General features: G+C 37.9%; 1 protein-coding gene and 1 non-coding gene across 2 annotated transcripts; one reads left to right on the top strand and one right to left on the bottom strand.

Moving 5' to 3' along the window:
* Positions 1-1,618: 1,618 nt before the first annotated feature.
* On the bottom strand, positions 1,619-24,713 carry LOC140141703 (uncharacterized). Its single transcript, XM_072163616.1, has 9 exons — positions 24,692-24,713; positions 22,457-22,678; positions 20,488-20,598; positions 16,952-17,185; positions 15,882-15,989; positions 14,452-14,682; positions 11,263-11,376; positions 9,235-9,492; positions 1,619-5,318 (listed from the first exon to the last, which is right to left on the bottom strand). Exons 1-9 carry the CDS (start codon positions 24,711-24,713, stop codon positions 5,116-5,118), a joined length of 1,503 nt encoding a protein of 500 aa, XP_072019717.1. The 3' UTR covers positions 1,619-5,115.
* Trnat-ggu (transfer RNA threonine (anticodon GGU)) lies at positions 19,928-20,001 on the top strand. The gene has a single exon. It is a non-coding gene; the product is annotated as a tRNA-Thr (tRNA).

Here is a 24,713-nt window from a genome sequence, read left to right as displayed (position 1 = left end):
CGAGAAACTAAAACAATGTGAATTAGAAGGGCCATTATCGTATCTGTGATTGAATTATTGTTTGCTATATAATAGTCAGGACAGGAGAGCAAAAAAGTTAATCATTGAATAGAATTTGACCCGTTTGAGTTAACATTTTCATTCTTCTCGTTAATTTCAATCATAAGTGATCTTCTTTAGTCACGCTTAATTTAATTTAAAATGAAGATTAATAACGGAGGAGTGCGTGGCAGAGACGCAAAAGTCTTTTGCTTACATGACCGTAGGTTTTTATTCATATCATTTTCGTACTTATTGGCCTATATCGTCTGATCTAAGATACACTTGTGCAGGTGCCCTCAATTCTAAACCATTTCAATATGAACCTATTACAATCACAGCTTCCATCCCTATAACATTATACGATTGCAATGTATTGTACTGTGTACAACTTGTACTTTTATCATTTCACGTTACACATACTAAGTACAAGATACATAGTAGAGTTAGCTTTCCATGTTCTGGATTGCCTCACCAAACTAAAGTAAAATGCATTTAGAAGCAGCGTCTCCTGACCCTTTTTTTACGGAGACATTTTTACCCAGCTCGAACCCTTTCGTCCCCCCTGCTGGATATTGTGGAGTACAGTTTGGTATCGTGTAGTCTTTTGCACAACAAACCCGATAAATGTTCAGAATAGCCTTCATATTGACCCTTTTCTATAGATTATTGACTGCGACCGGGTGAGCACTTGTTGGTTCAAGTCGATTTAAGTGGTTCATAAGTTAAAATAAAATAGGTCGTATGCATATTTAGTTTTGTATTTTGTAAGTATATATAGGGTTATGAACAAATTGTTCATTTTATTTCCACGTCAAGATGCAGCCATTGCTTAAAATAAGGACGTAATTACAAATTACCCTTAAACGTGGTCTATAAGTTGAAATCTGGCCAATGTTACTAACATGTTTGTGTCTGTTGAACCCTTCGATGTTTTCTTCTCATATAAAACGTGTTTTATTTTGTTTTTAAGTCCTAAGGCATGTCAGGGAGCTCAAATAGGAACAAAATATTTTTTGGAGTTGGAGTTGGACAACAGCATCCAAAGCTACAAATTATATGCATGATGCTTACTAAACTTTTGGCTTCTGGTTTTTAACCGCTTCCGACGTATCAAATCTGTATTCGCTTTAACCAACATATCTAAACAACCAAAAATCACATTTTCATGAAATAACCTTTATTTTGTAGCCAAGATTAACGAGTATAATCATGGGTAATTTCAATATCCTGGCACGTAAGATAACACAGATGTGGTGATGGAGGTAGAACTTTTTGAATGACCCTCGTATATTTTGTTAAGAACTTTTTGAATGACCCTCGTATATTGTCGTTGTTGTTATTATTATTGAATATCATAATTATCTAACAAAACTAATTTATCCTCTCATGGGCTATTCCTGTTGAAATCCATACACTCCCTACGGAAGACAGTGCGTGTGAATTTGCAATGGAGTTACCTCAATAGGTGGATCCATTTGAAATCTACACCCCCTGTGTGGGAGATCAAGCTCATGTGTATGGATTGCAACTAGAATAGCCCAATATTAACAACAAAATAAACAAAACAAATACAATGTCATTTTTGTCCTCAACCAGTTTATTTGACTAATTCATTCATATACTATGTAGCTTTTATTATGTTATCATAGATATACATAGTCTTTTGACATGCAGTTTTTCTGAAAGTGGGAAACGGAGAAAATTAAAAACATCTGTTCCAAAAACAATCCAAAACAATATTTGGATTCCCTACAAGAAGAAAAATAAAAGCTTACTCTATTACTTATAATATGTAAGGTAGAAAAATAAACATCTTTACAGATATGATATGAATAATTGTATTTTTGTAAAGTATACAGAAAAATACATTTATAAAAGATAAATATATATAAAATAAACATTATATCCTTAGTCATTACTTTGTAATATAGTATTTTAAGATGCTATTTTCGCTTCCACGTTCAAGGCATTCGCGTATAGGGTCTCAATCTCAAGCACTGATTCATTAAACGCAAGTACAAATAATATTGCCATCTGTGCGTAGCAAATGCGTCAATGTGCGTACGTCACCACCTTAAAGCAGGCAGAAGCACTTCGGTTACCAGTAGCCATTGCAGGCCCATCCACCATGCAGGAGGTTGCGTAAAGTTTGGCAAATAATTTTTCAAAGCGCCCTTCGATGTTATGCGATAAAATATCATGAAAAGACTACAAAAACTTTCAAATGCATACAATTTTTAAAAATTTGGCACGTCAAGAAGGTAAAATTCATACTTTGGCGCCAAAGGAGTGGACAGCATTTTTTGGTACGTTGTCCGGAACTTTTACCATCGGGTGCGTTACTCTTCTTAAGGTCCATTAATACTACGTCGCAATTGCGGTGCGATGCGGTGCGTTGCCGCACTGCATCGTACTGCATACTGAATTGCGATATCGCAATAAAAGTTAAATACATTTTAACTTGGAAATGCGACGAGTCGCGTTGAGTTGCAAAAAGTAATCCATGTTTGTCTGTGGATACATCGGCAACGCACCGCACCACAATTGCGGCGTAGTATGAACGGACCTTTACGCAAGTCACGCAACGCATTTTAACACCTACCATGGCTACAGAACGAACTGAATTCAAAGAGTGAAGAAATATTCAATTATAAAAGTATAATAGATTATAGATACATATAGATCCCATATTTACATATAAGTCAAATATAAATGGTCTACGCTACACTTTCTTTTTAAGTAATAATATTGCTATTGTTTCAGTACTGTAAATGCAGGGGTTTTCCATCATATTTGCTCGCGAGCCACGCAGGGTCAAAATCATTTTACAGATTTGTGTTTGATGGTCAAGAACCCCTTATTGTTCTATAGATACTATGTCTATCGTACATTGGACAGCTGCTCAAGGGCCAACCACAAAATAAATTGGTCAGCGGGTCGTATCTGGCCCGCGGGCCGCCTATTCAGAACTCTATAGCTCATTTCAATCCTACCTAGATATCTATATTCAAATACAGTCATATTGCATATACTTTAGTACTGTGTTTAACATGTTTAATACATGGATTCTTGATAGATGATACAAAATATTACATATTTTCATATTTAGTTACATTTCCTTCATGCTCAAAATTATTTCAAACAGTAAATTTAATTTTTATAAACTTTTCCATTCATTTTGCAAAATCACCACCTATATAATACATTATTATTGTTAACAGCTACAGAATTAGTAACATGTTTTAATGAACAATTTTGAAGTTTCTAAAGTGAAGTTTGAAATATTACCAATGCACGTGTTTACATAAAGCCATAATCATGATAATGTAGGCCTATATTTCTGTCAATTTTGTTTATTCTTTACCACAAATGATGAACTAATATCAATAACTGTCAAAAATTACTTTCATTTTAATAGTTACCCTACAAGAACAATAACATTGGCTGACTACAATTATGTGTAGGTTGGGACATTATGTAAACATTAACAATTATGCCAAACAAATCAGGTTTGAAAATCATTAATCAAATCATTTTAAAAGATCGTACATTATGGCTTTAAAGCTTGGTATAGTCAATTGTGTTGGTGATCTCGTAATAAATAAAGTTTACGACAATGAATTTGAGATTCCGTGGGGCTTAGTTTGTTTTAGGATACAAAAGTTAAGTTAAAAAAATAAGTGCTATATACATTTATATTTATACCTTCACCGTAGAAAAAAATATTATAAAAATGTCCATGTAAAAGAAATGTCGTATTTTGAAATAAAGATGTAGCTTTTTGCCTCTGACCAAAAAGACCAAGGACTGGGCTATTCCGTTTGAAATCCATACACCCCTATGGAAAACATGATTTTAATCGTTCACACAGGGAGTGTGAATTTCAAATGGGGTTATCTGAAAGCGTGACTCCATTTGAAATTTACACCGCCTGCTTGAGAGATTAAGGTCATGTTATCCATAGGGGTGTGTATAAAGTTTCAACCCAGTGGGGGTGGAGAGCAGAATTTGTTGTTGATTTTTTTGTTGTCAAAACTCCCACATCCCCGTCCCTTACTTTTTAATTACATCATAATATTTAGAACCTATTTTTAATATTTCAAATTATGTATATTTTTGTGCATATCCTATATGGCAAGCAAAAGCAAAAGTATGGCAAGCAAAAGTATGACAAGCAAAGTATGGTAAGCAAAATGGCAAATCAAATTGTTTCATTTCCTTTCCTATCACACACTATCGTGATGGAGTATATATTATACATACGATTGGATAATGTCACCACAACTGACGGGTTGGGTTATGTGCGCTTGATCATGTTGATTCCCCGGCCCCAACTCAACACAAAAGTTGACAACCATGAGAGTTACCAAATTGCGCAGAAAAGGGGTTATTTTTTTTTACCAGTAGCAAGGGCCGCGAAATTGGCAGAATAGGGTATTGAATTTGCTCTGTCCGTGAAATTTGACAGTAATCAGCAAAATAGGGGTATTTAATTTGCACTGTCAGCAAAATTTGGATAAAAGGGGTACTTGAGAAAATCCAGAAATTGTATGTCAATATTTAGTGTCGTTGATAAGGGGTGTTTGAAATTCTAATCATTGAAAAGGGGTGTTTGAAATTCTGGTCATTAAAAAATACAAAAAAGAAGTTGTTTTGGCCAAATTTTGTCCTCGATTTTGCATGAAAAAAGGGGGTAACTTTGATGAAAAATCATTGCAAAAGGGGGCCTTTCATGGTTGTCAACTTTTGTGTTGAGTTGGGGGGACGAGGATTGATTCATTGGCGCTTATCAATTACTCAGACTATTCGCGCCATTTCCAATATCTTAGATATCACATACTTAGGGAAGAGTAGGAGGAACTCCGATGCACGATGAGAAGGGTCCAAAATATAGACCCACGTCGATATGGTGAAGAATGTCAGCCTTGAGTTTGAGTGGCCGCATTCTTCCGCTTCACAGCCAATCAAGTGGCTCAAAAGTGAAAGATAAATATCTACAAACTTTACACCTAACGCATGTTACCATTTTTGTTTACCAACTTTTTAACTAGACTCTTTGCTTTAACTAATAGGTTATATATACCCGGGGTTGTACCCGGGGTTGTACCCGCCTTGGTAAGTCACTGGTGCGGGTGCTGGGGCTCGGTTAAATAAACCGGCACACATGTTACCGCCCGGCATGAGCAGACAGGGGAAGAGTATAATGATGCCAGCAATCAGAATGATCCCTATAAGCGATCCGACGACGATTCCTGCTATTTCTCCGCCAGTCAAACCTATGGATAGAAAAATGTGATTGGCATTGAAATATCCTATGCATTGTGGGACGGATTTGCAGTTTTAAGACACTTTGTCCTCTGACCTATCGGGAAAATTGTTTTTGTGCATACAAAATATTATTTAAATGTTTTACTAGAACAAAAATTGTTTAAAATAACTTGATTGTTTCATAAATTATTTATTTAAAAATATTGTTAACGCGGCTGTGTACTCTAGCCATTGTTTCTTTCTCAAAATTGAGTTTTTATGATATGTTTGTACCTTGTTATGTTATTTATAAATACAAGGAATGAAAATCCAGATTTATAAACTCCAACTGCAATATTTTAAGGATTTTATTTCACTATTCCACTCGTGTTTGAAATTGAAAAGGAAAGAAAATCTTTGTTGTACCAGCAAGGTACACGCGCGCAACAACTCATCGCGTTGCGTATCGCGCAATTTGTTAACGCACAAATACGCGACGCATACGCGACGCTTATCTGCATGCGCGGCGCATCTTATGGAAACACCACGGAAGCACTGATTTCACAAAAACCTAGTGGTCAAATGGCTCCGTTTTAGCTGATACTATGTGGGTTTTTGCAAGTTCTTTCCCCCGATTTAAATATCAAGTTATGAATGGATTTCGCTCAAACTTCTCAAGGGGCTGTGGATTTACCCGATGTTCACGTAATATAAGTTACAAAAACGAAAACTGTCGCATTCTCCTGTGAGATTCGATGAAAGTGCAAAATGTGACCACTTTAAACTTCAACGGCCATTATTTCAATGTTCATTTTCTCGGTAAAATGACGATTTAGGTACACGATAGCTCAATAAATACAGCATCTATAGGTAAGCAAATATGATCATCGTAAAAAGCATGATCGACTCAAGAAACGGTTTTCTCATTTTTTTATATTTTGGTCTATTTCCGATTTTGGGCATCATTTTGTGCAAATAGGCGTTTTTGAATTTTAAAATTTATCGAGGGTGTAGTATACTACACCCTCGATAAATTAATAATCTATTTTGCATTTTTCTCAAAACTAATAACACACTGGTAACAAAAGTTATGTATATTATAGGGCAAGGAATCCAATTACTACATGTACACTGGAATTTCAGTGACCCAAGACAAGCGGTTTGTTATTTATGATCAGAAATATGGTACCGCTAGGATGTACCTCGTTTCCTATCATATATACTGAACCGCTTGTCTTGAGTCACTGAAATTTCAGTGCAGTAATTGGATTCCTTGCCCCAATAATATACATAACTTTTGTTACCAGTGTGTAATCATTTTTTTTTTTTTTTTCAAAAATAGTCACAAATTTACCACATGGGTGTACCCCCTTAATGATAACAATATTACATGTACATTAATCACAATAATAGGCCTACATCAACGAACGAATAATTACAACAACTTCCCCGATAATCAGAGGTCAAAGTGTCTCAAAACTAATCTCAGTTATGAGAAATTACAATGCGAATTGGGCTTATTCACTTTGACATTTAAGGCGAGTCTGAGGGGGAGTATGACCTAGCGATACTTGTAGACCTACTCAAATATTGAGACAAAAAAGCTGACAAACAAGGGGATTTGATAAAGGCCTGATATAAGGGGTGTCATTTCAACTCCATGTGCATGATTTTTCTCAGGGAGGGAAATACGCTTTCGTTCTGATATAGGGGCCTAATATTGGCCAGAACTCAAGATCCACAAGCCCTATGGAAATATAAAAGCGATTTGTGACTTCCTTGACTCGTTCCTTTAAGATCAATGTTAATTATTAAAAAGTACACTGCGGTTTTTTAGTTAAACGTCTAAAACTGGTAAAAAAATATGGCCCTGTCATCCCGCTCGCCTTAAAGCCCATCAGTACACAAACACGAAAACATTGAGTTCGGATTAACCCCATTGTGTCCAATTTTTGAACCAATCAAGGAGTGTATTAATAAGATCATCTGCAAAATGCAAGTTTGACCATAGTTTAAAGCCATGTCATTATTGGCAATTAAATTGAGCATTTCAAGTTATCAACCAATCAGAAATGCTGTTAGATGACCAGTAGGCATAGTGTCCAGGGGTTAAAATAATAACATATAATATTAGCCTATAATCTCTAATTTGAAAGCATCTATTAAAGTGGCCATTTCCAGAGCAAAATACTTGATTTTGATGACAAATTTAATTATTTTTTAATTCAAAAATCCAAGATGCAAGTTCTCACGACCATATTTGGAATCGACATGATAAATGCATTAAAATGAGTACAAACAAGCCTAGTGTTTGTTCAATGATTCTTAAGATAGCTCTTGATATTTTGAGATTTGTTTTATATTAAATCTGTAAATCTCCGGTTTTATTCAGAGTTTACCGATCGAGTGATGGCTGACACGTCTCGTGCATGTGAGCTCATGTGTACATGCAGGCCTACCATTGAATCAGGCACGTATAAATGCTGTGCATATCGCGATTCGTCTTACGTCTTATTTATACAGGACGTATTTCTATTCGTTCGTTTCCGTCTGTTGACCGGTTTGGTGTAGGCTATAGACCATCTTTATAATTGGCACTTTCCTGTCGTCGATGGGGTGAGTGAACACAACGAGGTAAATAAGGATAGAGCGCCCTGCTCGCCGAACCAATGAGTCGTCTGCTCAAGGTTACTTGTTGCTGGTTCGTTATATATATCAAACCCTGAATTGCCCGCTATGAAATAAAACACGGACGAAGTTGAACAAATCATATATTTCAACGCGTTAAATTTCCCAGTGTATCCTCATTTTATGTAATTATTGCTAAAGGAATGCAAGTACATCCTCTAAATCTACTTCGTCAGTGTTGCCCGATCTCTGCCACTTTTCGGCTTCATTCGCCGCTGTGGTAGCGCTGTGTGGCAACGGGACAAAGGAACCTAAGGAACTAGATTTTGGGGTGTGCTTACCTTTATTACTCAGCAATTTTTTGATAAAATAGTGGTACACAGTAAAGTTGAATGTGCTAAAACATGTAATTTATTTAATTTTATTCAAGGAAGTCTCCGGCAATCAAAACATTATGCCTTATATGTAAGAAAAATAATTATCAAGCACGAATCACGTGGTTTTATTTATTTATAAAAACATCTGTCTCTCAACACGCGATATTCAAACTTCCCGGACGCCGAAATTGTCGAGTGCAATGACGTCCCAGTAATACAATGAAGGCTGACGACAATTGAACACAAATAACCATTACGTCATTGCACTTAGACAATTTCGGCGCGGGAATTTTGAATATCGCGTGTTGAGAGCGGACTGTTTTTATTCGTTTATATGGTCAATGCGAGTTTGTTTTAAATAAAACCACGTGGTTCGTGCTTGATAATTATTTTTCTAACATATAAGGCATAATGTTATGCTTGCCAGAGACTCCCTATAATCTATAGCCTATGAATGAGATCAAACCAACAAACCAGGTCCAAACCTATTTGACTGAAGAAATAATACCGGTAACCAGTGCTGCATGTTAAAACATGGGGGGGGGGGGAGCTTGGAATTAAGGCTGATGTGCACATTTATTTATTTTTTTGGTAATAGTTGTGCTCTGTGTATGTTTTTCTCAGTATCTACACATAAATATATTTAAAATATTACAATTCTGAAATTGTAGGAAGGTTTTTTGGTTCCATTCACCAAATGATGTCACAGCATGGTGGAGGCGCTGTATGTAGAGTTTGGTATGGTTTACATCATGTTCGACCCATCGATATCATGTCCTTCTTGTCCTCGCTTTCGTTATTTTATAATCACGTGATGGATGATCATACTCTCAACGGCAGGAAAGTGCCAACTGTAGGAATGATGCCAATCATACATAGGTCTTTTAATATATCCAACTACATTATGGTATTATAAAAGTTTTGAACAAGGTATAATTACCATCATCATCAGCTGCTGCAACAGCTGCCGGTGGATCATTATCTGTGATGGTTATAGTAACGGTAGATTGTGAGATCCCTACATTGTTTGTAGCACCAGAGAGAACGAGGGTAAATGACTCGCTCGGTTCGTCATTCCCGTCGTTGATGATGGTGAGAGAGACCGTGGCACTGGAAGACCCGGCAGGGATCGAGATGAAGGTGGTGGCAAGGTTAAAATCACTACCGGCTGTAGCTGAGCCAGAATATGCCGCTACGGCTAAAGTGGAGAGAAGAATAGAAACCCAAATCATAATGAGATTACTTTAATATACCTTTGCTGGGGGCATTTCAATTTGAAATGGATATAGGTGTAGGGCTGACACTTTCACAGTAAGGAGCATTCGGTGAGAGAAAAATATGGGGTCATTGGTATTGGGTGAGAGCATGATTTTTGGCATTCGGTGAGAGCAAAATATGGGATCATTGGGTAATAGACGGATCGTTTGGACCTAAATTGGGGTAAGGCATCGAGTGAGAATATCATAATTATGACCTTTCTTTAAAATAGGGTCTTTGGGTGAGAGCCAAAAGAAGCCTCGAGCATTGGAGTTCTGGTTTTAAATGGCTTTGTTATTAAAAAAATATGTAACAAAATCAATGATAAATGAAAGTTTATGTTCAAATTGAAAAATATGGGCCATTGGCTGGCAGAGCATGTGCTTGGAAATATAAAATATGAAATATGAAAAAGTGAATTTCAGGGGTGGGCAAAATTGGAAAATTGCCGCAAAAAGTGGAAATTTACGTGATTTTGGGGGTTTTGCCTCAAAAGTGGGGGGCAAGAAAAATATTCCCCCGTAGCGCCGCCACTGCAGGTACTAAAATATTACCTTCATTACGTAATTATCAACAACCTGTAACTGGTTCTAATTTGATGGCATCTTTGCGGAGTAAAATCATAAGAAACATTGCTTCAAACCCTTTGATACTTAAGAATTGTAGTCTATGATACAGGGATTCTGTTAATTTCCCCAGCAAACACAAAACGTTTTACAGAAAACGATTCATCGTCGGTAAGGTATAAAACGTTTTTATAACGTTCCAGAAACACCAGTTGAAAACTTGAAGCAAAACAATCTAACATAATGTTATTTAAGAATTGACGAAATATTATTAAAACACTTCGACAACATTTCAAAAATGTTGTTGTGGTGTAGGCCCAAACCTCCTCGATGCCTCCCTTTTAATTTCAGTTAAAAAAGAGGCCAGCGAAAAAACACCTTCTCCTGACCACAAAGAAGACAAAAATAATGGTTGTAGACAGAGAGCGGAAAAGTGATGAGTTTGTGATAGATGGACAGCAGATTGAGGAGGTGAAGCAATTTGAATATCTGAGTTCAATGATTAACAACAGTGGTGACAGCACAACTGAAATTAAGAGAAGACTGGCTATTGCAAGGACAACTGTGCAGGACATGTCAAGCATATGGAAAAGCAGAGGCCTATCCATTGACCTCAAGGTACGCCTACTTCGTGCAACTGTGTTTTCCATTGCCACTTACGGATGCGAGTCTTGGGCTATGACCAAGAATGATAGGAAAAGTGTAGATGCTTTTGAGATGTGGTTTTACAGGAGGCTTCTACAAGTGACATGGAAACTTCAGGAGAATAAATTCCTGGATCCTCGACAAGATTGGTACAAGTCTAACCATCAGAAACGGCATAATGGAGAGAAAGATCAAGTTACTTTGGCCATATTGTCAGGAAACACGGAGGTGTAGAAAAACTGATTTTGCAAGGGGCTATGGAAGGCCGACGAGGAAGAGGACGTCCACCAACATCTTGGACTAATGACGTGAAGCTGGTTTCTAACCAAGGAATGCAAGGTGCAACGCACTTGGCATCAAATCGACAGAGAGAGAGAGAGAGAGAGGGAGAGAATTTCAGTTTGTGGGGAAATGGCAAATAACAAGGCCCTATCAAAAAGTTTTTGCTGCACATTCCTACAAAAATCAGTGCATGCACTGGGGACCCTGAAATAACTTACTTGCTGTTGTCGATCGTGAAGTACCACCAGTCTTGGTGACTGTGACTGACACAGTGCCTGATGCCTCGCCGAAGGTATGGGAAGGCGTGCTCCATTGGATATTTTCATCATTGTCTAGAACAAAAGGAGAAACAAAAATGATATCAAATAATGATGATACTAAAATACAAAAACAATTAAAATGAAAATTCAACAGTGCTGCCTTTCACTATAATCATATCAATTGATCTTTTCACCATTGTTAAGAAACGCAAGCTAATGTGGTGTGACCACAATCTTCTAGCTTAGCACTGCAAATAGTTTAGAAGAGCGAGAAAACGCGGCGACAGAAAAAAAACATGGGAAGACAAAGTCGAGAAATGGGCGTGTCTTGGTTTTCACAACTCCTGGAGAGTAGTAACGTGAAATGAGACTGATACCAGCGTCCTAAATGAATTGACCTAAATTGACCATAGCAAGCAAGTAATGCTTTCTCTAAATGGTGTTGTAATAACTAAATTTTGCCGTCAACATCAGTATTGTTCCATCCAAGATTGTTCAAATCATCATCATCATCATCATCATCATCATCATCATCATCTTCATTATCATCAACGTCATTGTCATCATCATCTTCCTCATTATAATCATCATCATCGTCATCATCATCGCCACCACCACCACATCATCATCATCGCCACCACCACATCATCATCATTATTGCCCGGGGGGGCACTCACATTTCCCAGCTATACGGGTATGTGCCGCGGCGACGACCCCCTTTTTCAGAGCCGCTGGCCGTTCCTTAGACCCTCTGAATTCATTGTTTGCCCGCTCTGAAGCCTCAAAATTTTTCTAGCCGTTCCATAGACCCTCAGATCATCGATTTCCGCTCTCATCGGCATCTTGAGAGGCGTGTTTTCTGTCCTACTATTTCAAGCCCAAAAGCAGACCCAAAAGCTACTTTTGCGAGCCCAAAAACTTCAAAGGGAATGTTCCATTAATTTCTTCCCCATTGAAACACATTGTAAAGTGAACTTTGGGCGGGATGTTGGGCTCCTTTTATAGTGGCAACACTGGTTGACTGTTGATAAACATTGCAGCACTGCTGCGCGATGCCTCCAGCTGGTGAACATTTAGCTAGAAATAAATGATTTTGAGATCTCTTTTGGGAATAAAATTGCCAAATATGAGGAAAAGTACCTTAAATAATTATGTACACATCCTTGCAGCTCTCCATAAACAATGAATTAAAAGGTAATTTACGATCTACTGGTCTAGTGAAATCGGGAGTGGAATGGGTGTCAAATTCTGCACACTTCACTCAATCATCTCATGTTACGCATGGCAGTTCAATGTTGTCTAAATGTTTTTCTTTTCGGCACTGAAAACAATTCTTGTGGGTTTGTTTTTATGGTGGGCTGCTGCTATAATTGTCAGTAGGCTAATAGCATAGATTGTAGCCTTTTGTAGGTCTACAGGGTCTAGTAATTTTTGATTTGAATGCTGTTTTGCTTTGTTGAGGTTTCCATCGTAATAGGCCAAACCAGACCTATTTTGCATTAATGCACAATTCAAAGTGAAATCGATTCCTTCAAAATCTCAGCGCAAAAACGCAACAAAATTGAACCCTGGTTTGGCCTGCGGGTATAGTTTCCGAGATTTTTCGGATTTTGGCGGCCGATCAGTTCCCAAGACCCCCCTTTTGGTCGGTCAATCAGTTCCCAAGACCCCCCTTTTTGACCGGCCGATCAGTTCCCTAGACCCCCCTTTTGGCTGTCCGATCAGTTCAAAACTGGCGGTGGCACACCCCTACCAAAAAAAAATTTGAGTGCCCCCCCGGGCATTATTGCCGCCGCCGCCACCACACCATACCATCATCATCGTCATCATCATCACCACCACCATCATCATCATCATCACTATCAGCACCATCATCATCACCACCATATGAAAAGGTTTGGCTGCAAAACGATTGTCTTATCAATGCATCTACGCAGTTTCCACCTCGATACACCCGAGTACACAGCGAGTCTAGCCTCCAGACAGTCTGTGTAGAAGATTGAGTGCATAGCATCATAAGAGCTTTGTGATATCTGGCTGGTGACTAGCAGAAAATCTGTGATTGGTTTTTGTCAAAACCCCGAAAAGTTTTTATATCAAACGAAAGCTAACACTTCCCGCTAAAAAAACAGATGACGCAATTCAACATGTTCAATGTTTATAGCAACGCGAATGTGGAAATCTATTCGACCTATTCAAACACAAATGTAGGTTTTAAATGTCAAAACCACAAGTGTTCCTTACAATATTTTTCAAATTGTATGTCATTAAATGAAAGAGCACACTTAGATTGTACATATAGCTTCATTTCAATGAACAATTGCCAATTCTCTTTAAATTGCAAATCTTGCAAAAAGTTACTATTTTCGCCTGTTTTGTCATACGGTTGTAAATTCAATGAACTATGACTTTGCTAGAAGAGCGCTTACAATTTGATATGCATTATCAGCATCATCATTATAATCACCATCATCATCACTATCACCACTACCGCCACCACCATTATCATCACCACTATCAGCATCATCATCAGTAGCGTAGCCAGCGGGGGGGGGGGGGGGGCAGGGGGGGCAGGGTGCCCCCCCCCTGACAAAAATGAAAGAAAAAATGCCCTAAAACAAAAAAATGAAAGAGAAAATCAGGAGGGCAAAGGAAAAGAAAAAGGGCAAGGAGCCCCTTTTCTAGCAAAATTCAGGGCCAAAATACAAAAATTTTCCGCGCTACGCGCGCACATTGTAACAATAAAGCCCTTTTTTAGCCGGATAATGGGCGAAAATAGTGTAAAGTACCATTTTTTTCCCGCTACGCGCGCACATCATCCCAATAAGGCCCTTTTCGGGAAGCTCGAAGACATACAGTCTCTATGTATTGTATGATGCAACTGCAATTTTTTTCGTCTGTGCCCCCAAAATTTTATTTTGCCCCCCCCCTGACCAAGAAAGCTGGCTACGCCCCTGATCATCATCGTCACCACCATCATCAATCATCACCATCATCACCACTATCATCATCAGCATCATCATTATAATCATCATCATCATCATCATCACCACTACCACCACCATTATCATCACCACTATCAGCATCATCATCGTCACCACCATTACCATCATTATCACCTGTTCCTAACCCCCGGTCCTAACCCACCTTCATCATCATCCGTAATAGACACAGTCGTTACACTCGGTGTTCCAACGTTGATGTTACCAGAACTCAGGATTTGGGCAGTGAAGCTTTCCGTATTTTCATCATCATCATCATTGATGATAGTAACAGTGTTACAATCCTGAACAGAATTGGAAGCGAAGGAGAAGACGTTACTGCCACCGTTGTTGAAGTCGACGCCACTTACGGCGGTTCCGCTAGAATAGCTGACCTCTGAAAGAACACAAAATTTTTAAGAAAGATTTTCTCATAATTATAATAATTAATATTCTTTTACAAATCTTATTTCAAAATAGCCAGTAACGTGAGCGATCACACCACTTAGTCAGGTCCAACCCTATTAGACGAAAAATAACAAGATACCCGGTAGCGGCTGGTTGATCTTGGAAAATTTGGAATGAAGGCTGATGTGCCCATTTTTTGTGATAGTTGTCCTGTGTTGGTTTTTCTGAATACCTAAAGCATACAAAAAATTAGGAAATAATTACAATTAATTTTAGGAACGTTTTCTGGTTCGATTCACCAAATGACGTCACAACATCGAGGCGCTGTGTTGTAAGATTGGTACGGTTTACATCGTGTTCGATGCACCACTGCTAAAAATCAAGCCCTAATCTTTATTAAAGACCGAATTAAAAAGACTAGTTTGCGTCTGACATCATCAGGGTACGGCGTGATTGGTTGCTGACCTGCGCAATACGGCATTTTTGGTCTAGTTGACAGGACGTCATACGCAATCTAGTCTTTTTAAGTCTATTTTAGTCTTCAATACCAAAAAAATGCTGGTCAATGTGGTTATGGGGAAAATTTATCATAAATTTTATGCAAAAAGGTGTTTTGAACACACGATGAGATTTAACCATGAGAAAATGACGAATTCGTTGTAAGTCTGTAAGGGATGTCACAGTGGCTGCACAATATCCTGCCACACTGTACATGCAAGCATAACAGTGAATTGAAAAGCACCAGACTGCGCAGAGACTTGACTGATGGTTTGGTCACGTGATGGTAATCGGCAAGGAAGTAGTTTCACGGTGGGGTCCCAGGCGTGTGATAGCAGGAAACGGAGACCCCCCCCCCCTTCTTATTGAGTGCTGGCTGCCCAGCTCTTTCCCGGATGGCTTCTTTCGCTCCCCTCTCAAACACCTCTCCTCCTTGTCGAAGATTAGATTATGATGTCGTCGGCATTGAATTGAGTGGCCAGAGAGTTTTGAGTGGGTACTACTTCCTCGCCGATTACCATGATCACGTGACCAAACCATCAGTCAAGTCTCCGCGCAGTCTGATGAAGACCCGGTGAACAGGTCGCAACGTTACTAGAAATCGTTGGTGAGGTCAACATTTGATTCATATTTATTGTCTATTTTATACTATACTGGATGACTCAAAACATTCATAATCTTGTTACTTACGAACGTTCTGTACGTTATTGGCAGTAGCTGATCTTCTCATGCATAGGCTGACAGCTCCAGTGCTCTCTGCCACTGAGACGCTTGACTGACTCCAATAGTATGTTATATCTGCAATATTAAAAAAGAACCGTCGTGAGATGTTGATGCAAGAATCTGTTAAGGAGATTACATGAGAAAGTGTCGATTCGTAGATCCGAATCCACTTGCGATAGCGAGTGGATTGCGATCTACGTATCAACACTTTGACTTACGAATTAATTGATTTAAAGACCTAAAATATTTAAGTGTTTTGAGGGTTAATGTATATTTTCTATACGAAATAGGTAAACAATTTCAAATGATGTACAGGCTTTCTCCAGCTACATACACTTTAAGTACATTATCATTAGATTTATAAAGTATACTTCGAGGACTGTTAAATATCAAAAATGTCAATTTTAAGTAATATGCCGTAAATTGTGTATTATATCGCGAATTTCAAAAACAAATCAAATTAAGATTATTTGATATCAGGATATTCAGAATGCACTTTATGTGCTCTCATGTCCCACAAAAATACGGTGCAAACGTTGGTTGGCAGATCCATGATCGTCCTCCACGGGAAGCGATTTTTTCCGTAGTTAAGTTAACATTTGAATAAAGGCGCCCGTTAAAGCAACTGTATACAACTGTAGGGTTAGGAAACTTGCCTACATAAGTTTCTCCTATTCAAATGTTAACTACGGAAAAAATTGCCCCCGTGACTCCGATTTTCATCCCGCGTTTTAAAAATCGGATCTGTTGCCCAATCCCGGCCCAATGTGCTTCACACAACAGAGCCTTGAGATCCATTGTTTGAAATATACGAAAATGGCGCATTATAAATCTCTGTACTTTTTCCCTTTTTACTCACACTGTTAACCTTTCCAAATCGTAAAATACTTCACTAAAATGCTTCCTTATTTATTTGTTTCACTGTTCACTCATTCCTACTATTATTACCACTACTGATGTCAACAATTTATAATACCCTTCATCATGCGCACTTTTCTTTGGTACGCCCATTTCCTTTTTAAAGGAATTTTACTTACCATCATCATTATCATCGATGGTGACACTTGTCCTGTAAGGGGTAACGCGGGTGATGGAATTACCCGCGCTGTCAGTGGTCGAGATATCAATGTAGAAGGTTTCATCGTTCTCATAAGTGTTGTCGTTATTGATTGGAATGGAGCGGCATTCACGATTGTCATTGGCGGGAAACGTCCAAGAACCGACCTGGGTGTAGTCGTTGCTATTCGCGGAGCCGCTACTATATGATACCGCTGTAACAATTCAAAAGAATGCACCTATATTTAGTTTAGCATTAATCTTTTAAGTATGGCGTACACAAAAGGAGCACAGTCTTCAAGTTGGGTAGAACCAAGGAGCTTATATAGGAAGGAGAAGAAATAGATTATGTAACGCCTATTGTTCCTTTGTGCCAATTGGAGTTCCCGACACGCTAATCATCGAGAGGTACCTTTTGTTCGAGACAAAGGGCTTCCGCCATTAAATCGGTAACTGACCTGACCAGCGTATTAACGTTATAATAGGCAGGCTACTGTCAATAAGTGATGAAACGAAAGTCACGTAAAAGCGCCTATACGAACGAGAGGTACCTTTTGTACTAGTCCATCCCAAGGGTGTGCGTGAGTTGTCGCATGCACACAAAACAGAGGTTCACCTACAATACAAACCTATTGCAGCGCCCAAATTGGTTTGGGCGCTCATTTGATTATACTCAGTGAACACGCTTTGCTCTACCATTTCGCTACGGACAGTTCAGCAGCATAGGCAAAGTGTGCGCTCTGTGTGGCGGATATAAGAATCTACACAAGTAAGTTGTCTACATTGTTTGGTGTCACAAAAATAAGCAAAACAAGAAATGTGTTTGAAAACACATCGTGCTACGATGAAAGAAAGACACTATGCAACTTCGAGGTTCCAGGTTCGAGCACAAAATAAATTATTTATTGAGTGGATACATTCGAAACGATTCAAGCGTTTTAAAAGATAACCCCAGGCTGTTCGAAGACACACACCGACATCGCCCGGTTAATAATTACATTATACAGCCAGAGACACTGAAATGAATACCCGGGATCGATACACGTAAATGAGCTATGCACGATTGATATTCAGACGATAAATCTTTGGATACCGGAGTACAAAATGATGAATATCTCCCGTAAATGATTTCGTATAAAGAAACCAGATTTGGTTCCTTGCACTTGAACATATATGTTCAACGGATATTATCGTCGTTAGCTAGCGTCTTGAGAAAGAACCAATGCGTCTTGAACTGGAAAAACCGACAGAAATATTCTGATTTTCTGATGTGAGCGATCACTCACATGGCGTATAAACACAGAGGTCGGAACAAAATGGCCATGCGTGGCTGTGGATTCAACTTACCATGGCGATTTCTGCCATGAAGATATCGGGGCGATGACACTGTGAGACATGAAACTTGGCTTAGCTCATGAGTCGGGGGAGCATGAGTGGCAATTTTCATAAGGATTTTCTAAATTTTAAAATCGATTGGGGCACTTCCTCTGTCCACCATGAAGCTACGCCACCGTCTGGAAAATGTGTTGATTTTAAATTAGCCTTGATATCTTTGATGAAATAAATCAATGCTGCTATTATTCCCCTGGTTACAATGTGCAACAATATCATCAACAAAACAATTATTTGTAAATCGAATTTGGGAAAACATATTCAACAAGTAGGCCTACAGATTTCTGAATTATATAAAGTGAAAAACAGTCAATCACTGCAGTCAGCGAATCAATCAAAGAAAGAAAGAAAGAATGAAAAAAGAAAGGAAAAAAGAGGGAAGAAAGAAAAGAGGGAAGAAAGAAAGAAAAAAGAAAAAAATCAACCACACGGACTCGAACGCACATAAACGATTCATATTCCAGCGCTCGCTGCCATTCGGCTACGCATCACCTTACGCAAAGTTCACGATTTCAAAAGCGGCTATTTAATCATAATTTGATGCAATCATGTGATTATAATGGCTCTTAAACACGCATGTCGGTTATGAAATTCTAGACGCACTGATGGCGAAAAACCTCGATTTTTTTTTCAATTTGGAGTGAAAATAAAATGGGATAGCGAATGGCAGAAAGTTGAGAAATAATAGTATTTAGATGTCTAAATTAAAGTGCCGTAATCAAGATATCGATAATTTAACAAATCAGTTTTTTCTCATGCAATTCTCCAAAATGTTCCCCCAAAACAAGTTTCTAAAATTTAATCAGTACTTTTATTTGGTTCTGATAAACGGTGACATTATTATTTCTTTGATCTGTTTGTATAGCAAAATACAAACAAGGAGAAAGCAATCACCCGGCGTGGTTTTACGGAGCACACATTTGAAAAACGAAAAAAAAAAAAAACCCAAAAAAACATGAACACGTTTTTGGTCTCGTTAACACGGTGCGTAAAAGGATATAAACGAAAGATTTTCAAACGGATTCTAAAAATGTGAAAAAACACACAAAAATAATACCGGTATAAGGTAAATCCAACGCGAGAACAACTTTATACGTCTTTTATACGTTTTTACGTTTCTTTTCGTATCCTTAAACATGCAAAATGTAGATGAGACAGGTCAATTACCACTCTTAACGTCGGTCTACTTTTCGGTGTAGTGGTAAAAGCGGAAACCTAACGATTTTACTAATGTCACTATATGTGACCGTACAGCACGAATGAGCCGTAAATGTCCTAAATTGTATTCTGAGTTATAGTGTAAAATGTACACGAAGGTCGTATTCATCGGTTTCTCAAGTTTGCGCGACATCTATCTCATTTTGAGAGTCAAACACCAATCAAAAATCTTATTGTTGAAGAAGATAATAAGCTTCTACCTTAGATGTCTATAAAATTCTTAATAGCTCTGGTCGGAGAAATAAAGTTTAATCTATGTGGCCTGTGGTAAATTAAATATGAGAAAGGTTTTTAACAGGTATTGAACTGAAGGCCTATAGATAATAACATCACTGCTCTTCTCCATCTGACTTATTAGCTCAGTTGGTAGAGCATCGGTCCGGTGATCCGAAGGTCCCAGGTTCAAATCCTGGATAGTCAGTGAAATTTTTTCACTGGCTGTCATTTATGTATGTGTTGACTTGTGTTAAAAACCTTTCTCATAATAGCTCTGGTCTTTTTTTACTTTAGATAATCCTGTTCAAATGGTCGGTTACAAAGCATTGTACTTTGTCTAGGTATGTAAAACCAACAATTAACAATGAGAGGACAATCCTGAACCTCGTTGACTTAGGGATGATTTGAAATGACCGCCAATTATGACTGCATGATAGTATTACCAGCAATGTGGAAAAAGAGACACATGTAGAAACAAAAAAGCTACCATTTTGTTGAAGGAGCAAAGTTCAACAAACCATAACCCCGCTTCTGGATATCGTTTGAAGTCAAATGATATACCATTTTAAAACTTATGATATATATTTTCTAAACACGAAATAAAACACAATTGACCGGAGAGGAATTTACAGCTCATTCGTCGTGTACAGTCACAAATTATTTTATACTTAGCCTATATTACATAACTTACGTATAGTACGTTGAGGGTTGTTGTTCCCCGTCCTTATCATGCATACGGTCACAGACCCGGCAGATTCGCTCACCTGGTAATCATCATCTTCCCAAGAGTAGGTTTCATCAGCTATGGTCAGGTAATAAAACAAAAGGCGGGGAAAAACAATCAATTTCTGTTTGGACTTTGAAGTACATTAACTGTTTTATATTTTTCATGCAGCAAGTATCCGTTATCTAATCTGTTTCAATTCCTTTTTTATCTTGTAACGAATAGTTGATGACGATATTATATGGTTGACGTCTGGTAGAAATATATTATCGATTTTAGATGTTAAGTATCTAGATTTTTTAGATGTTATAAACACGACTGGAAATATAATAAAATAGATTGAATAAACGAATAAACGGAGTCGACTAGGCTAATGAACCGGGTCCAGTCAGTATTGACTGAATGGAACATATAGGGGGTAACAAATGGGACAGCTAATGAATATTCAAAGCTCACAGCAACTTTGCTCTACGTAATTAACATATTGACCGGGCATATCGACTGCTCAATGCCCAAAGTGGGTAAATGCAATAGCTGCCATATGTAGATGAGTACAATACAACCTATTCAATTAACCCTCCGCAACCTTTTCAGGTGATGTTCGTCCAAGTAAAAACGCAGAATCAGATACTGCCTTCTACTAGTATGAATAATCTTCAGAGTATACAAGGAGTATCTGCCATGCTAATTATTTGTAGATGCGGCAACTGTACAACGAAAACTTAAGGCAGTATCTCCAGTTTATATTAAATATTACAAAAGGCACCGTACCCACTACCCAGTCACCTTATTGAAACACTAGGTCAAGTATTAACATCCAAATTTATTATGTTTTTAGACAAGCAATTTTTAATCAATTGCTTGAACAGGTTTTTGTTTAAAAACAAAAACCTGTTTAAGTTAACAATGATAATGAATGGTTCTTATAAGGCACAATCTCTTCCGATGAGGAACTCAAAGCGCGTAAAGCACGAAATTAACAAACAATCATTATATTTTACAAAGATTGGTTTTAAGCTGGCGTTTAAATAACGAAAGTCTGGGGATGTTACGAAGGTTATTTGGAAGTGTGTTCCAAACAGTTTGCTTGATAAAACATACAGCGTAATATTTATGTTTTGTAAATGAAAGTTTTGTTTAAAATATTGCTCAATTGCATGTAAGATTGTTGATTTTTTTTACCAAATGTTGGTCAAAGTTGTTTTGAGGAGTAGCAAATTTCAACACATTGGTCCGATGATCACGGTGATGATGAAATCAAATAATTAATCACTCACGTGATGAAAGATCCTCATCGTGCTTAACATGATCAGTGTCATAGGAGCGCTATTATAGGCCTGGGAATTTCTTTGCTATATTGAAGTTCTGGCAACACTGTAGCCAGTCCGGTCTTCCTACGGCACCCAGAGATATCAATCCACAATGCTAGTATTAGCCTCAGATTTCACGCGTTGATTTTGAAACATTTTCAGCCAGCAGTAAAAATGGTGAAATCAAAACGGAAATTCTGACAAAACTATGATATATCGCTCACGGTGATGTACGTTAGAAAGTTGGGAAAATCCTTCATTAGCGAACTATATTACTTTGAAAAGCTAAAAGGTTGATCCAAAAAAAAGGCTCGCGGGCAGAGTTGAAGCCTATCAAAATCGAAAATCTTACACTAAATGACTGAATTTCACGCCTAAGTTTATCACTAGGATTTGAAAAAAACAATACAGTATCAAGCATTATAGTTTTTCCTGACATTTACTGAAAAATGAAAGTTATTGCTTTTCATTTGGCCAAGAAAATTAATTTTACATTGAAAAGGTGTAACTCAAAATTTTGCTCATTTCAACACCAAATTCGGTCGTTTGCATTGCCTCATTAAATGACGGAGTGAGCCTTGCACATCAAAATAATCGGTTGTCCAGCGTTCTAACTGCATACGTACCATCATCGTCGTCGTCCGAAATAGTTACCACAGTAGTAGCGGGATTTTGTGTAGCAACATTTGTTGATATCGCTAACGTGAACGTCTCGGATCCCTCATCGTTGGTATCGTCAGTAATCGTGATTTGGTCACATGCCACAGTATTGCCGACTGCAAAACTGAAGGGATCGAAATTAGGAAAATCAGTGCCTGCCGTAGCGGTGCCACCAGTCACTGTAACTTCTGTGAAAAGCAATGAAATCTAATTTTAGTCATCATAAAGAACAAGGGATGCGGCTAACGCATCGTGCATTGGAACATAGAAACACTCAATTACAAACTAACGCACAAGATTTAAATTAATGATACTTAACCGCAGTGGTGTAGCCAAGGGGGCAGTTGCCCCTCTGAGAACTCTTTCCCACTCTTTCCTCCCTGTTGGAGCCCTTTTTTGTAATTTTTAGCCCATTTTTGACCATTGTCGTCAAAGTTTGCTTCCCCCTGGAAATTGGCCTTGCCCCTTGCCCCCCATTCTGAAAAAGCCCTGGCTGCTTAACCGCAATTCTTAATATACTGCGCCAAGAAGTATCCTTACACTTGGGGAAAAATCCTGATTTGAAAACTAAACAAAATGTGGGTAAATTATCTTTTTTAATAGATGCAATATCTAATCCTGCACATTATGACACCCAAAGTTACAAGCATTTGATTAGACGAGGGTCCAGTTTTAAAAGTGACAAACTGGCCTATTCAAAAATCCACTGACTAGACATCTGGTTACACATTGGTGGGTGGCTTATTTATGCGCGCCCTTCTTTAATTTAAGTTTAAAACAAAGGAAAACTGAAATTTAAGAACTGAAAATGAAATAAAAGTTATGAAAAGTACATAGAAGAAAATACCGGATTAAAAACTTACTGCTTTGAATAAAGCTTGACTGAAGAAGCTGTAGGGCCTACTGTCTCTTTGTTGCGCTTGTTGGATTTTTTTCGCCTTGTATAGGACATGACAGTTTGTCACTTTCAAAACTGGACCTTCGTCTAATCAAATGCTTGTAACTTTACTTCTTGAGGTCACCTTGGATTTAATGTGGTGTCATTACTGTTATCATGTGCGGGATTAGATAACGTATCTATCAAAAAATAAATTCACCCAAATATGGTTTGATTTTAAATTTAGGATCTTGCCAAGTGTAAGGATACTTTTTGGCGCAGTATAATACAGAGGAAAGAAGAAGCACACCTCACACACGAGCTCATATTAACATGAAATTAAAATGGAAACTAACATGCCTTGGCAGATAAGACACAGAAAAAAGTGTTTAGAGCATCGATGCATAATCCGAAGGTCTGGGGTTCAAGTCCCCGCACAAGCAGGTATATCCAGAATTTTTCTCTAGCTTAACTGCATAGGCATGTTATGTTTCTATTGTAATTTCTTGTTAAAAATCTGCTAATGTGAGTGAGTGGCTCGTCTTTCCTCTGTACATCATAATCTTAAGGAACTCTGAGAGATTTCGCCACAAATCAAATGAGAAAACATTGTCTTATTTTAATAGATTGAATACTCAAAGAACCTATTCAGCGGTAATTTAGAGATAACATCTGTGATATTGAGAATAAGAGCTGTTTGATGTATAGAATTGGCTTCATTATTAACTAAATGCAAACTATAGATGGCGCTATTCATCCTAAATCATATTTCTTTACAGACGACGGCCGCCCCCCCTGTTTCTTTATTTGCATGGGTTAGGTGATTAATACCGCCATTAAAAAGGCTGGAATAGTGAAACAAGCAACAAGGAAAATTTATAAACATATTTTATCAAACAATAAAAGGAATTATTTGTATTAAAAGCTTGAAAGGGTAATTTTCAGTAACTAAATAGCGCCACCAATTTTGTCATTAATAGATACACTTTATATCCGAAAAAGCTTTCAAAAATACTATAAAAGTGAATAATTTTGGAAAAAAGAGGGAAATTAAAGTTGAGACCGACTCAAAAGCATCTGTTTACATTAGCACGATATCACCTTTAGCTGTTTAAGCCTCAAATTTGGTTATATACATGGTGTTTTGTTTGGAAAACTAATAAATGATCCCATCAAACAACATATTGTGGGCGCCGCGTAAGGTTATCTGATTTTGAACTGTGGTGGGAAAAGACGCTGAATTAAGCTTTCAGATGCTGATTAGTATATCATTATGGATAAACATTGCATACATGTAAAAACCAGACCGATTTTTGTTGCATACCATGGCCATATGATCGGGACAT

Source organism: Amphiura filiformis, chromosome 2 (genome assembly GCF_039555335.1).
Source record: "Amphiura filiformis chromosome 2, Afil_fr2py, whole genome shotgun sequence".
NCBI classification, from domain to species: domain Eukaryota; kingdom Metazoa; phylum Echinodermata; class Ophiuroidea; order Amphilepidida; family Amphiuridae; genus Amphiura; species Amphiura filiformis.
This window is presented reverse-complemented; position numbering and strand designations above follow the sequence as displayed.

Excerpts from the sequence above, each read along its gene's own strand:
- LOC140141703 (XM_072163616.1), bottom strand. The coding sequence starts at position 24,713 with ATGTCCCGATCATATGGCCATG. Across the intron at positions 20,599-22,456 it reads TTCGGACGACGACGATGATG|CTGATGAAACCTACTCTTGG; the intron begins GTACGTATGCAG and ends ACCTGACCATAG. Across the intron at positions 9,493-11,262 it reads TTCACGATCGACAACAGCAA|CCGTAGCGGCATATTCTGGC; the intron begins GTAAGTTATTTC and ends TCTCCACTTTAG.